General features: G+C 38.1%; 3 protein-coding genes across 11 annotated transcripts; all 3 read left to right on the top strand.

Annotated features, from left to right (window-relative positions):
• Positions 1-1,648: 1,648 nt before the first annotated feature.
• Positions 1,649-5,081, top strand: LOC116210608 (zinc finger CCCH domain-containing protein 62-like). Of its 2 annotated transcripts, none has more exons than XM_031544530.1 (9): positions 1,649-1,898; positions 2,007-2,119; positions 2,590-2,704; positions 2,785-2,846; positions 3,123-3,177; positions 3,294-3,405; positions 3,572-3,670; positions 3,751-3,878; positions 4,206-5,081. In XM_031544530.1, the coding sequence occupies exons 1-9, from the start codon at positions 1,756-1,758 to the stop codon at positions 4,699-4,701; spliced, it is 1,323 nt and encodes a 440-aa protein (XP_031400390.1). In that variant the 5' UTR covers positions 1,649-1,755; the 3' UTR covers positions 4,702-5,081. The 2 variants fall into 2 exon arrangements, with proteins under 2 accessions (XP_031400390.1, XP_031400391.1); XM_031544531.1 differs by having other exon boundaries at positions 1,655-1,898; positions 2,024-2,119.
• A 506-nt stretch (positions 5,082-5,587) lies between these two features.
• Positions 5,588-8,763, top strand: LOC116210612 (peroxisomal (S)-2-hydroxy-acid oxidase GLO4-like). 8 transcript variants are annotated; one of them, XM_031544544.1, is made up of 12 exons: positions 5,588-5,612; positions 6,218-6,365; positions 6,466-6,590; positions 6,680-6,726; positions 6,803-6,880; positions 6,982-7,106; positions 7,208-7,265; positions 7,369-7,431; positions 7,603-7,672; positions 7,803-7,903; positions 8,158-8,262; positions 8,370-8,763. In XM_031544544.1, exons 1-12 carry the CDS (start codon positions 5,603-5,605, stop codon positions 8,547-8,549), a joined length of 1,110 nt encoding a protein of 369 aa, XP_031400404.1. In that variant the 5' UTR covers positions 5,588-5,602; the 3' UTR covers positions 8,550-8,763. The 8 variants fall into 8 exon arrangements, with proteins under 8 accessions (XP_031400404.1, XP_031400410.1, XP_031400406.1 ...); XM_031544546.1 differs by lacking the exon at positions 5,588-5,612 and adding an exon at positions 5,619-5,765; XM_031544545.1 differs by lacking the exon at positions 5,588-5,612 and adding an exon at positions 5,619-5,765 and having other exon boundaries at positions 6,143-6,365.
• Positions 8,764-11,528: 2,765 nt separating this feature from the next.
• Positions 11,529-14,012, top strand: LOC116210617 (zinc finger CCCH domain-containing protein 62-like). The gene is made up of 7 exons (XM_031544558.1): positions 11,529-11,608; positions 11,689-11,750; positions 12,028-12,081; positions 12,198-12,309; positions 12,476-12,574; positions 12,655-12,803; positions 13,104-14,012. Exons 3-7 carry the CDS (start codon positions 12,053-12,055, stop codon positions 13,597-13,599), a joined length of 885 nt encoding a protein of 294 aa, XP_031400418.1. The 5' UTR covers positions 11,529-11,608; positions 11,689-11,750; positions 12,028-12,052; the 3' UTR covers positions 13,600-14,012.
• Positions 14,013-14,281: the final 269 nt, after the last annotated feature.

Here is a 14,281-nt window from a genome sequence, read left to right as displayed (position 1 = left end):
GTCTGAACCGACCGAGGTTTCTGGCAACGAGAGAAAATCTAGCTTTTAGAAGGAAAATCCTGCCAAAACTGTATATACAGGCATAAGAAATTTTATGGCTTCATAGATCGATGCTTAATGGTGATTGATATAAGTATTATATTTTCTTCGGTGAATTGATATAAACATTATACTGATTCAACAATACCAAGGAACTAAGGCCAGGACTCCACCAAAGAGATCATATATCGGAAAATTGGGTTCCGACAAAGTGCCGTATGATCAGCACTACGTGGATAAATCATTATTATTTTTTTAAATTGAGTTTACGCATGGCGAGAGTAACAGAGCATGAACTTTACTTCTTTTTATTTGTCAACTTTTTAATATTTAAAAAGTAACAATTAAGTTTTTTTAAATTTTATTTATGTATATAGATATTTATAAGCAATGTATACTGAATTAACAAATAATTAAGTACTTATTACTGTTTAAAAATTAATATGTGATATATTATTTTAGAATTTGCAAGTACTGATTTAATAAATAAATAAATATATTTTTACATATTATAATCATAAATACAGTTAAGATTACTAGATGAGAACTCTTGCTATGCACAGAGTTAAACCGAAATTTTATTTAAAAGTTATATATCCGTGCTAATTTATTTTTACGAATTATTATAATTTCGAAATAATTTTAACCCCTTTTTTCTGCATCCTAATAGATTGTTTTGCCACTTTTTTAATTGAAAAACTAAAATTAACAAAAGACATAAAAAAGAAATTTGATACCAACTATCTTCCTTCTCCCTTATCTATATTTATACTACTACAAAAGCCGAAGCCAACTATTCGTCTAACTTTCGATTTCCAAAATTGCCCAAAATAAATAATTAAGAACCATTGGATGAGCAAAATAGTATGGTTAAATCAGTAAATTCAGACAATAAGTACTCTCCCAAATCTCTCTTTCCACTTTTCTCTCACATGTCACCTCCCTCTCTCTTCTCACTCTTCTACAAGTCACGGCTCTATTTCTTGGCTTGCTTATGCAGATGATGTGATAATATAGGTGATTGTCAATATTATTTCAATTTTCTAATTATCCTTTTTTTTATTTGTGCATAGTACGGGTGCCGTCTAGTGTAATATAGATGGAAAAAAGTGTTATTTGCATATTTTAATTTTAATTTGTTCACTCAAATATATATTTTCTTTAATTACAAGGGAGGCTCATGAGTCTAATATAATAACTGTTCACTCAAATATATATCATTAGTAATAGCGATATTATCATTAAATTACATATCTTTCCTGTTAATTTATATTTCAATCCAAATACCGTAATATTGTATTACCATATATTTTCTTGGTAATATAACGTATTTAACAAATATAGTAATATTATATTTCATAAAATCTAACATTCCTACACTTATTTTTCAGTGATACTTCCCCTATAATTTAACAATCAACAAACCAAACGCCCCTTAATGGATTTACCTAAATTACATTGTTCGAAAGAATGCGATAAAATTGGAGGAAAAGAGAAGAAAGAATTACGATAAAAAGATTTGCCAAAAAAAAAAAGAGGGAAAAAAAAAAGAGAGAACAAGATAATATTAATTTTTGGACAAAAATGGAAATTTGAAATATATGACCGTTGATTTTCTCTCCCTTTCGCTTCCTCTTTGAACTAATCCAGCGCTCTGTCAGATATCACGTCTCTTGAATCGTCGCCGTTCGGTCACAAAAATCAGCCGATCGATCAATGGAAACCGACGAACCTTACAGCGGAGATGACATATCCGGTTCAGATTACGATTCCGACGACAGCGATCCGAGCTACGACATCCTCGAAGATGCTCACTCCAGGTTCTCCAACCTCTCAGTCAAGAAGAAAGGCAAACTCCGGTCAGTCGTCGTCTCTCTGAAGCTATCTCTTCTTAACATCAATTCAAGCATTCGTTTTGCCAATGCAGGACTGATTTTTAGGTTTTCTTCTTTCGATTAAATTTGAAGAGTTTGTGAGGATTCAGATTCTAGCGATGAGGGGGACGCTATTGAGGTTATTGTTCCGGAGCTTGACGAGAAAGACCAGAAAAGTCTCGAGATTGTTCAGATACTCATTGAAGGTTCGTTGATATTTGGATTTTAGGGTTCAATTTCGTACAAGGTTTTGTATTTTTTTTATATTAATTTTACTATTGGGGATGATCATTGTATGGAAAAGGACGTGTTGACCAGTAGGGAGCTTCGGAATTTTGAGTAGGAAGCATTGCCGTGTTTAAATGCGTGTTTATGACATTGCAGGAGCTTAGAGGAAAAATCATCTGTTCATCAGTTTAGAATTAGATCAAGACGTGTAATATTAGCAGGCATAGCTGAAGAGATTGAAAGGTTTAGGTTTGGGGCAAAATGACTGGCGTTTAGATCACCTTGAAATGTTCCAAGAAACTTCAGAGTTCTCTTGGCATGAGCTTGTAGCCTTTTTATCTTGCTGCATTACAGCATTAGTGCAGGTTTTTTCTACTATAAATTTTGGGAAACGGCGATGTCAGTCCTAGCTTTTTATTGGCTTATTTGTTTTTACATCTTCCTGCAGATGGGGATGTAGATAAACTCAAAGTAGACCAATGTAAAGTTTACTTGAGGAAGAATGGGCTAAGATTGACCGGCACTAAGGAGACTCTAATTAAGAGGATAAAGGAGCACTTACAGTAATATGACCCCTTCATAGTGATTGTTTGATACTGTTTAAAAGTTTATGGTGGTTCATTGCGGTATCTGTCTTTTGCAGAATTACAAATGGTGGAGGTGAGAAGAAATATCCACCCTCTAGCTTTGTGATAAACTGTAAAGGTGAATACTCTTTCTTTAGGTGCTGCATGTATTAATTAGGTCACTTTTTAAGTGTGGAACTGGCATTGAAGTATTGTAAATATTATAAATGTGCTCTATAATCTGATTATGCAGGTTAAGTTTTGTAAGAATTTTCGACATTACTGCTTGTCATGCTAAGTTGTATATAAGAAAAAGATGGATGAAGTTCTTTCAGTGTAGTTATTGTCTGATCTAGAGATTGAACAGCACTTTCCATCATTATAATCATTAAAATGAAGAGGTTTTCTTATGCAGGGGATGCATGCATTGGTGATGTGGTGATGTTTCAACAGAATGTTTATTATGATCAGTAAGTTTTTCTCGATGTCTTAGAGTTGATGGTGTGAGAAGTTGGGTTTTGGAAATAGAGAGAATGCCACCGTAATTCTATTCTTTGGATGATAATCATGTTTACCTCTTTACTAGGTTCAACCTTGCATCACGGAGTGCTAGCGGTCCACCAATTGGCAAGAGAATTGTCACGGGTCGCATTATCAAGGAAAGCTATGGTTCTGCTAAGCAACAACACACATTCACAGTAAGTTCAAGTTTGTCCATCTCAACTATAAACTTGACCAGTAAAGAGTGAGGGGTTAAGATTTTTGATTAGCTTTCATGGCTTTTGTCGCTGATCAGATATTTGTGCATTTTTTGAAGTATGACCACTTCCTTATTTTTCATACCTATTGTGATAATTTGGTCAGATAGAAGTTCTTTGGAGCAAAGGAGAAAAGCCGCTGCCTCCTCTTCATCCTTTGCTCATTAAAGGTCGAAATCTTTATCGGTTCGACACTATGAGACAGGTATGCATTTCTAGAGATTCAGCACTGGTGCATATTGCCTATCACTTGGTTGCTTACAGTGATGTCACTATTGATCTCAGAGATGGGAGGATGAAGCAGAAAGACAAAAAAATTTGATGGAAAAGCACTCTAGAGGTTCTTTAGCAAGATCTGATAGGGAAGCACGACTACGGGAGAAAGAACGGAGGAAAGCATTGAAAGCAGAAAGGTACAAAGATATTAATGCTTGGTTTGGAATTGATCTTCTTTTCCTTTTTCTTTTTCTTTTCTGGGTTGAACTTTTGATTTTGTTTTATAATTTTAATGTGTTAGGACTGTTCTCTAAAATTGATCTTATATAAAGGGATTAATGAAGGTAGAAATGATTCGGAAAATAGTATTCTTTCCTTCTCGTGTGGCAGTGAGGGTGTCCTCGACTTTTGCATTACGCTAATCTCACCAAGTCTATGGCATTCGTATGACAAACTTACAATGCACACCCTTTAAACTTTTTTCAATGAGTAACCTTTGTGACCTGTTGCTGTCAAAATTACAGGTTAGCAATGAAAAAGAAGGAAAAGGTTAATTGTGCTCGGTCAGGTTCCACCTTCACAATGAAAAATAACACTATTCGAGCTCCAAAAGCAGGTCCTTTTGTTACTAATTCAGACCCAAGGATTCCACCTAGAGCATTAGGACTTGTCAGGAACCGAGCGGTACATGCTCATGGTCCTCAAGATCTGGTTATTCTGCAGCATCCACAAGGAGGACAAGATCAAAATCATCATGCTGCCTGGAAGAATCCTGGGATCTCACAGAGCTTTCCTGGAAGAAAGGAAGTTTTGTGCCATAACTATTTGGGAAGCTCCACGCTCTGTCCCAGCAATTCTACTCATATCCAGAACAGGGACAGGCACCCATTGGCGAACGTGAACCAATATCCGAGGATTGGAACACAGGGACGAGTAGAAGCACATAAGAGGCAGTTGTGCCGACACTTCAACAAAGGAAGGTGCCACTTTGGAGATAACTGCAAGTTCTTGCACGAGTAGTGAGGAGAGAATGTGTGGAAAAGGCAAGAGATGGTCGCCGAATGGTCAAAGAAGTCTGCAAAGTGGCTCTACAAGAGACAGGAAGTTAGCTGATCGCAGTCCATAGTTGTGCCCAGAAGCAGTTTTTCGTTCCTCAGGGGTTCGGTCGGTGAAATCTTCATGTAGGTAAAAGATCTGTTCATAATGTGATGAACATGAACATCGACTGCTGGGAGTGGTATTTTTCTACTCCACAGCTTCGCTGTGAAAACACTTGTAGTCGGTCTTTTTGCAGATATTAGATACTCGAAATTTGGGATACATGAAATCCCTGACATGTTTGTGAGTTTGATTTTCTGCTTAGATTCTCATTCCTAATCAACTCCATGGCGTTTCACATGTGTTTCACATTGATCTTGGCTGACCGAGCCAGTCCAAAAGGATAGGCACGAATCGAGTTGAGATGCAAACTTCAATTCCAATCCTACTTCTAATCCTAATCCTCTCTAGAGAATCATCAATCTTAATCCTAATCATTATCCTGCCGGTTTAGATTGGAAAAGCTTTTGCTGTTATTGTATTTTATTGGCCGGGGGGTCAAATTATTGAAGGCCGTAGCTGCCCCAATCATTTTGCTTTCAAAATAGTGATAGTGACTGATGCAATGAATCTCGGAAAGTTGTTTTGTCTTGTTTGATTGGCGGCTAGCTGGGAAAACATTGGCTAGTCCAAGTTCCACATCAAATCTCGTGGACACCTCCCCCAGCAATCGACTTGGCCAGTTTCCGGTCCACAAGGCAGATCAGGACAGGAGGTCCAGCCGGAACTCGGTGGACCCACTTCCACACAATGTTCCACCGCCGTCCGGACATTTTGTCTTTGTACATGCGAGACCGAGTTGTTCACGGTGTAGCAGCAGATAATGACATCCAGTGAGTTCTGAACACCTTAAAGTCCATTAGTACGAGCTCAATTTGCCAGACAACTAGATATTTTATTTCCCTTACTCAGCTGTCAAACGCATCAGAGCCACGAGTAACATCGTGCCCGTACTCGCTCCACTGAGCTGCACCTTGCTCATCTTCGTAATTCTCCTCTTCTCTAAGCAATCAATCTTCTCGCAGGTTTACAGTAGCTCCTTTGGTCAAGTCTGCCGGTTTTCTTGATCCAGGCTAGCTCTCATTTAACGATATGTTCTAGGTGTTGTGTCTTCATGAACTTTGTTAGATTATTGTTCCGGGAAGAGCACGATGATCAGCTTGCTCTTTGTAGTATGTTCCAGCATAATTGTCTGCAGGGGATATGGATAGATAGATAAACAAACGGATTCTCTGCAGGCACTTACTCTGAATTCGAACTGTGGCGAAAGGGAGTCGAATATGTAAAGTTAGGATATAAACCTTAAAAAGCAGAATGTTTCAGTTTGGACTCTTTAACTATTGAGGTTCTTGTTATGTTTCAGGCAGGACATGTTCATGCTTGATGCTTCCACATCTTTTCCAGTTTCACGATTGACTAGTCTTGTCGATTTTTAAAGGGAACATGGCTGTGGAACCGGTGAATGTGAATGAGTTCCAAGAATTGGCTAGGCAAGTCCTTCCGAAGATGTACTATGACTTCTACAGTGGAGGAGCCGAGGACCAGTATACACTTGATGAAAATATCCAAGCATATCACAGGATAACGTACTGTATTGACTTAATTACAAGTCATTCTTTCTTTTGACAAGAGTTTGCTTAATCTTTTCCATTGGTTTGTAATTTTCTTCTTCGTGTTGAATCTCAGGTTTCGTCCGAGAGTTCTTATTGATGTAAGCAGAATCAGTTTATCAACTACCATACTCGGCCACCATGTCTCCGCCCCCATTTTAATTGCTCCGACTGCTATGCATAAGTTGGCCCATCCAGAAGGTAGAAGATGAAACCTTAATTTCCTGAAAGAGTTGCTGCATTTGATTATGGCAGCTTTCCTCATTACCGTTGCTGCACTGGTTTTGCAGGAGAGGTTGCTACTGCTAGAGCTGCTGCTACTTGTAACACGATCATGGTAATAAGTCATTTCAGGTTCGATTCTCATTAATGTCCTCAAGCTAGTGAGATACTAAAAGTTCTATTTAATATAGGTTTTGTCTTTTACGTCTACTAGCACCATTGAGGAGGTTGCTTCAAGTTGTGATGCTGTTCGGTTTTGCCAGTTATATGTACGCAAATTTTCTTTTGGTTGCTTTGTTCCTGTCTTCAAAAGCAACACCCGATGTTTCTGCATTCAAACTGACATTCTACTGGGTGTTTCGTCCATTAGATTTATAAGAGACGGGATTTATCAGCTCTAGTAGTGCAGCGAGCTGAAAGAAACGGGTTCAAGGCTATCGTGCTCACTGTCGATACGCCCCGACTAGGCAGAAGAGAGGCGGACATTAGGAATAAGTAATTATACATGTTCTTTTCCTTCTTCTAGGAATGTTGATAGAACCGGACACGGTTTCTTACAACATAGTATACTATCTCTCTCGGTGTATGTTTTACAGAATGGTAGCACCTCAGGTGAAGAATTTTGAAGGTCTATTGCCGACAGATGTCGTCTCAGTGAGTGAATTGAAGACTATTATTTATTTAGCTCGTGATTACTTCAAACGTCACTTTGATGTTTTTAACATCAGAATGTAATCTTTCGGTCCAATTTATGCAGGATAAGGGTTCAGATTTACAAGCTTATGCTGAGGCTACCTTCGACCCCTCCTTCTCTTGGAAGGTGATTTACATAACTAACCATCTTCAATCATATCGAGTAATTTGCTCCTTCTTTCCTTTGTATTGGGTGGAAGTGATTCATCTACATTAAATCATTTCTTGGAAAGTTCTCTTGTTGGTCTCTATATATCATATTGGTGGTTTGAGTAGTCAGTGCTTTATCACACTGCAGGACATTGGATGGCTAAGATCAATCACAAACTTGCCAATTCTGATCAAGGGAATACTTACTCGTGAAGATGGTAAGATCTTGGTCCATTTTTTTCCTTTATTACTATTAGGAAAAGAATACGCTTCCCCTTTCAGTTCTCGGCAATTACAGTCAGTTTAGATGAGTAGCCTTACTCAGATATTATCACTATCATTTGGCAGCAATTAAGGCAATGGAAGTAGGCGTTGCAGGGATAATCGTATCTAACCATGGAGCTCGACAGCTGGATTACTCTCCGGCTACCATTTCTGTCCTCGAAGAGGTTCGTTTCAGTGTAAAAGTGCAATTTAATTAACTGCGTCTCCTATGTATATATCATTCCACAGATGCAAGCATTTCCGTCTTTGTTGATGAATCATTCAGTAAAACGGAATGGAAAAAAATCTTCATGTACGGTCAAGGAACAAGATTAATGATGATCTGTTTCCTTTCATTCCCTTCAATAAAACCCGACATTATCTATTGTTACAACTCTTGTGAGCCACAGACTAACTGATACTTCTTTCCATATCATAGGTTGTTCATGCAGTTCAAGGGAAAGTTCCCGTTCTCGTTGATGGAGGAATAAGGCGAGGAACTGATGTTTTCAAGGCGTTAGCTCTCGGTGCACAAGCTGTACTCGTAAGTTCGACTAATACCATTTTAAACAGAGGTTAGGTACGACTCACAAGATATTTGAGCTTCCTTGACATACAATCCCTTTTGTTCTTTGATGTTGCTATGGTCAGATTGGAAGGCCTATTATCTATGGACTAGCAGTGAAAGGGGAGTATGGGGTGAGACGGGTCATCGAGATGCTTAGGGACGAGCTCGAGCTCACAATGGCCCTCTCAGGCTGCGCGAGCGTGAATGATATTACAAGGAGCCACGTGATAACAGAACGTGATAGAGCCCGCTCCATGCTTTGATTCATTAGGCATTAGGCAACGCATTTCCCGTTCAATCATTTTTGGGGGTCACCAACCAAACTATGGACTTCAGAAAGTGAAACCAGTGGATCTTTACAACTAATAATATTGTTGTGATCGCTACTCAAAAGATGCTTTAATTTCGGGAATTATTATGGTGCAATCACTTTGAATTATTCATCATACAATTAAATAAATTATGTAAATTTGCAAATTGCCGCATTAAGTAATTATTAATATTTTGGATGACTTACATGTACTTTAAGAAAAAATTACTTGAAAGTTTAGATTCCAAGTAATTTACTCATAAATCATATACGTTACTTGCATTTCAATGTAAATTCACACTTTAGAGAGAGTTTCACTAAAATTTATAGTAAACTAAATGGAAGGCTGCGCATATGTATAGGCTAGAATCGTAAGATAATGAACGGATCAATAACCATGATGATTAAGTTAATTCGAGGAACACATGTAACATGTCAATTGGACGAAAACAATGTATTATCTATATTTACATATTATTTACATTAGAGAAGGTTTTGTGGTTTAACATTCGCTTTCCAGAATTGTCATAACGAAATAAAACAAAAAAAATAAGAGCCGCTAGATGAAAGAATGAATCAGTAATTTACTTATTTTTTATTTTTTTTTCCATCTTAAGCTCTTTTTTTCTGCCTCTCTTCCTCTTCCCTCTCTCTTTTCTTTCGTTCTTTTTGGCTGGAACTCTTTTTTCTCTCTGAGTGACCCTTTTCTCTTTCATGTCTACGCATTTTTCTTTACTAATAATTATTTTATTTATTAAAAAATTTACAAATATAAAAAATTTATGAATAATAGTTATATTTTTTAGAAAGTTTAAAAAGATAAAAAATATTACCATAGACCATGTATAGCAAGAAAATCTTAAAGTCAAACACATAGGTCATGTCGTCACTTAGCTCGACGGAAATCTGACATGGACGTTGTTTTGGCGATTTTTTTAGTAAAACTAATTTATCGTTTTATGCTTTGAGAGGAAGGAGATTGGCGGGGGGCTCCCCCGGCTGCCCACCTCCCCCTCGAGCGAGGTTGGCGGGGGCATCTCTTACCTTTGGCCAGTTAGTTTCCTCCCCTTCCTCTCCCTTTGTCGGAAAATAGAGAGTGAAAGGAGACATGTTGGGGGCTCCCCTAGCCGGCCACCACCCACTTGGGCGAGGTCGTCGATGATAGGTGATGCCCCCCACCAACCTCACCCGAGGGGGACGTGGCCAGTCGGGGAAGCCCCCAGCCGATCTTCTTCCTCTCGATGTAAAAAAAGTGTTATTTGCATATTTTAATTTTAATTTGTCCACTGAAATATATATTTTCTTTGATTATAAGGAAGGCTCATGAGTCAAATACAATGACTGTTCACTCAAATATATATCATTAGTAATAGTGATATTATTATAAAATTACATATCTTTCCTGTTAATTTATATTTCAATCCAAATACTGTAATATTGTATTACCATATATTTTCTTGGTAATATAACGTATTTAACAAATATAGTAATATTATATTTCATAAAATCTAACATTCCTAGACTTATTTTTCAGTGATACTTCCCCTATAATTTAACAATCAACAAACCAAACGCCCCTTAATGGATTTATCTAATTACATTGTTCGAAAGAATGCGATAAAATTGAAGGAAAAGAGAAGAAAGAATTACGATAAAAAGACTTGCCAAAAAAAAAAAGAGGGAAAAAAAAAGAGAACAAGATAATATTAATTTTTGGACAAAAATGGAAAATTTGAAATATATGACCGTTGATTTTCTCTCCCTTTTGCTACCTCTCTGAACTAATCTAGCGCTCTGTCAGATATCACGTCTCTTAAATCGGCGCCGTTCGGTCCGAGCTACGACATCCTCGAAGATGCTCACTCCAGGTTCTCCAACCTCTCAGTCAAGAAGAAAGGCAAACTCCGGTCAGCCGTTGTCTCTCTGAAGCTGTCTCTTCTTAACATCAATTCAAGCATTCGTTTTGCCAATGCAGGACTGATTTTTAGGTTTTCTTATTTCGATTAAATTTGAAGAGTTTGTGAGGATTCGGATTCTAGCGATGAGGGGGACGCTATTGAGGTTATTGTTCCGGAGCTTGACGAGAAAAACCAGAAAACTCTCGAGATTGTTCAGATACCCATTGAAGGTTCGTTGATATTTGGATTTTAGGGTTCAATTTCGGACTTGGTTTTGTATTTATTAATTTTACTATTGGGGATGATCATTGTATGGAAAAGGACGTGTTGACCAGTAGGGTTTTTACTATGCTTCCGCATTTCGAGCAGGAAGCATCAACCCTGTTTAAATGAGGGTTGACGACATTGCAGGGGCTTAGAGGCAAAATCATCTGTTTATTAGTTTAGAATTTCATCAAAATGTGTAATTTTTAGCAGGCATAGCTGAAGAAACTAAAAGGAGCTTTGGGATGTTGAATAGGAAGCATTGCCGTGTTTAAATGCACGTTTTTATGACATTGCAGAAGCTTAGAGAAAAAATCATCTGCTTTTATCAGTTTAGAGTTAACGTGTAACTTTTGGCAGCCATATCTGAAGAAACTCAAAGGAGCTTCGGAATTTTGAGTAGGAAGCATTGCCGTGTTTAAATGCGTGTTTATGACATTGCAGGAGCTTAGAGGAAAAATCATCTGTTTATCAGTTTAGAATTAGATCAAAACGTGTAATATTTAGCATTCATAGCTGAAGAGACTGAGGTTTAGTTTTAGGGCAAAATGACTGGCATTTAGATCACCTTGAAATGTTCCAAGGAACCTCATAGTTCTTTTGGCGAGAGCTTGTAGCATTTTTATCTTGCTGCATTACAGCATTAGTGCAGGTTTTTTCTACTATAAATTTTGGGAAACGCCGATGTCATTCCTAGTTTTTTATTGGCTTATTTGTTTTTACATCTTCCTGCAGATGGGAATGTAGATAAACTCAAAGTAGACCGATGTAAAGTTTACTTGAGGAAGACCGGGCTAAGATTGACCGGCACTAAGGAGACTCTAATTAAGAGGATGAAGGAGCACTTAGAGTAATATGACCCCTTCATAGTGATTGTTTGATACTGTTTAAAAGTTTATGGTGGTTCATTGCGGTATCTGTCTTTTGCAGAATTACAAATGGTGGAGGTGAGAAGAAATATCCACCCTCTAGCTTTGTGATAAACTGTAAAGGTGAATACTCTTTCTTTAGGTGCTGCATGTATTAATTAGGTCACTTTTTAAGTGTGGAACTGGCATTGAAGTATTGTAAATATTATAAATGTGCTCTATAATCTGATTATGCAGGTTAAGTTTTGTAAGAATTTTCGACATTACTGCTCGTTATGCTAAGTTGTATATAAGAAAAAGATGGATGAAGTTCTTTCAGTGTAGTTATTGTCTGATCTAGAGATTGAACAGCACTTTCCATCATTATAATCATTAAAATGAAGAGGTTTTCTTATGCAAGGGATGCATGCATTGGTGATGTGGTGATGTTTCAACAGAATGTTTATCATGATCAGTAAGTTTTTCTCGATGTCTTAGAGTTGATGGTGTGAGGAGCTGGTGTTTGGAAATAGAGAGAATGCCACCGTAATTCTAGTCTTTGGATGATAATCATGTTTATCTCTTTACTAGGTTCAACCTTGCGTCACGGAGTGCTAATGGTCCACCAATTGGCAAGAGAATTGTCGCAGGTCGCATTATCAAGGAAAGCTATGGTTCTGCTAAGCAACAACAAACATTCACAGTAAGTTCAAGTTTGTCCATCTCCACTTTAAACTTGACCAGTAAAGAGTGAGGGGTTAAGATTTTCGATTAGCTTTCATGACTTTTGTCGCTGATCAGATGTTTGTGCATTTTCTGAAGTATGACCACTTCCTTATTTTTCTTACATTTTATGATAATTTGGTCAGATAGAAGTTCTTTGGAGCAAAGGAGAAAAGCCGCTGCCTCCTCTTCATCCTTTGTTCATTAAAGGTCGAAATCTTTATCGGTTCAACACTATGAGACAGGTACACATTTCTAAAGATTCAGCACTGGTGCGTATTGCCTATCACTTGGTTGCTTACAGTGATGTCACTATTGATCTCAGAGATGGGAGGATGAAGCAGAAAGAGAAAAACTTTTGATGGAAAAGCACTCTAGAGGTTCTTTAGCAAGGTCTGATAGGGAAGCACGACTACGGGAGAAGGAACGGAGGAAAGCATTGAAAGCAGAAAGATACAAAGATATTAATGCCTGGTTTGGAATTGATTCTATTTTTCTTTTTCTTTTCTGGATTGAACTTTTTATTTTGTTTTTTAATTTTGATGTGTTAGGACTGTTCTCGAAAATTGATCTTATATAAAGGGATTGATGAAGGTAGAAATGATTCGGAAAATAGTATTCTTTCCTTCTCGTGTGGCAGTGAGGGTGTCCTCGACTTTTGTGTTACGCTAATCTCACCAAGTCTATGGCATTCGTATGACAAACTTACCAAGCACACCCTTTAAACTTTTTTCAATGAGTAACCTTTGTGACCTGTTGCTGTCAAAATTACAGGTTAGCAATGAAAAAGAAGGAAAAGGTCAATTGCGCTCGGTCAGGTTCCACCTTCACAATGAAAAATAATACTGTTCGAGCTCCAAAAGCAGGTCCTTTTGTTACTAATTCCGACCTAAGGATTCCACCTATAGCATTAGGACTTGTCAGGAACCGAGCGGTACATGCTCATGGTCCTCAAGTTCCGATTATTCTGCAGCATCCACAAGGAGGACAAGATCAACATCATCATGCTGCTTGGAAGAATCCTGGGATCTCACAGAGCTTTCCTGGAAGAAAGCAAGTTTTGCGCCATAACTATTTGGGAAGCCCCACACTCTGTCCCAGCAATTCTGCTCATATCCAGAACAGGGACGGGCACCCATTGGCGAACGTGAACCAATATCCGAGGATTGGAACACAGGGGCGAGCAGAATCACATAAGAGGCAGTTGTGCCGACACTTCAACAAGGGAATGTGCCACTTTGGAGATAACTGCAAGTTCTTGTACGAGTAGTGAGGAGAGAATGTGTGGAAAAGGCAAGAGATGGTCCCCGAATGGTCAAATGAAGCGCGCGAAGTGGCTCTACTAGAGATAGGAAGTTAGCTGATCGCAGTCCATGGAAATTTTGACAAAGTCATCTGCAATGTTTGCTCCATAGTTGTGCCCAGAAGCAGTTTTTCGTTCCTCAGGGGTTTGGTCGGTGAAATCTTCATGTAGATAAAAGATCTGTTCATAATGTGATGAACATCGACTGCTGGGAGTGGTATTTTTCTACTCCACAGCTTCGCTGTGAAAACACTTGTAGTCGGTCTTTTTGCAGATATTAGATACTCGAAATTTGGGATACATGAAATCCCTGACATGTTTGTGAGTTTGATTTTCTGCTTAGATTCTCATTCCTAATCAACTCCATGGCGTTTCACATGTGTTTCACATTGATCTTGGCTGACCGAGCCAGTCCAAAAGGATAGGCACGAATCGAGTTGAGATGCAAACTTCAATTCCAATCCTACTTCTAATCCTAATCCTCTCTAGAGAATCATCAATCTTAATCCTAATCATTATCCTGCCGGTTTAGATTGGAAAAGCTTTTGCTGTTATTGTATTTTATTGGCCGGGGGGTCAAATTATTGAAGGCCGTAGCTGCCCCAATCATTTTGCTTTCAAAATAGTGATAGTGACTGATGCAATGAAT

This window comes from Punica granatum, chromosome 6, assembly GCF_007655135.1.
Source record: "Punica granatum isolate Tunisia-2019 chromosome 6, ASM765513v2, whole genome shotgun sequence".
NCBI classification, from domain to species: domain Eukaryota; kingdom Viridiplantae; phylum Streptophyta; class Magnoliopsida; order Myrtales; family Lythraceae; genus Punica; species Punica granatum.
This window is presented reverse-complemented; position numbering and strand designations above follow the sequence as displayed.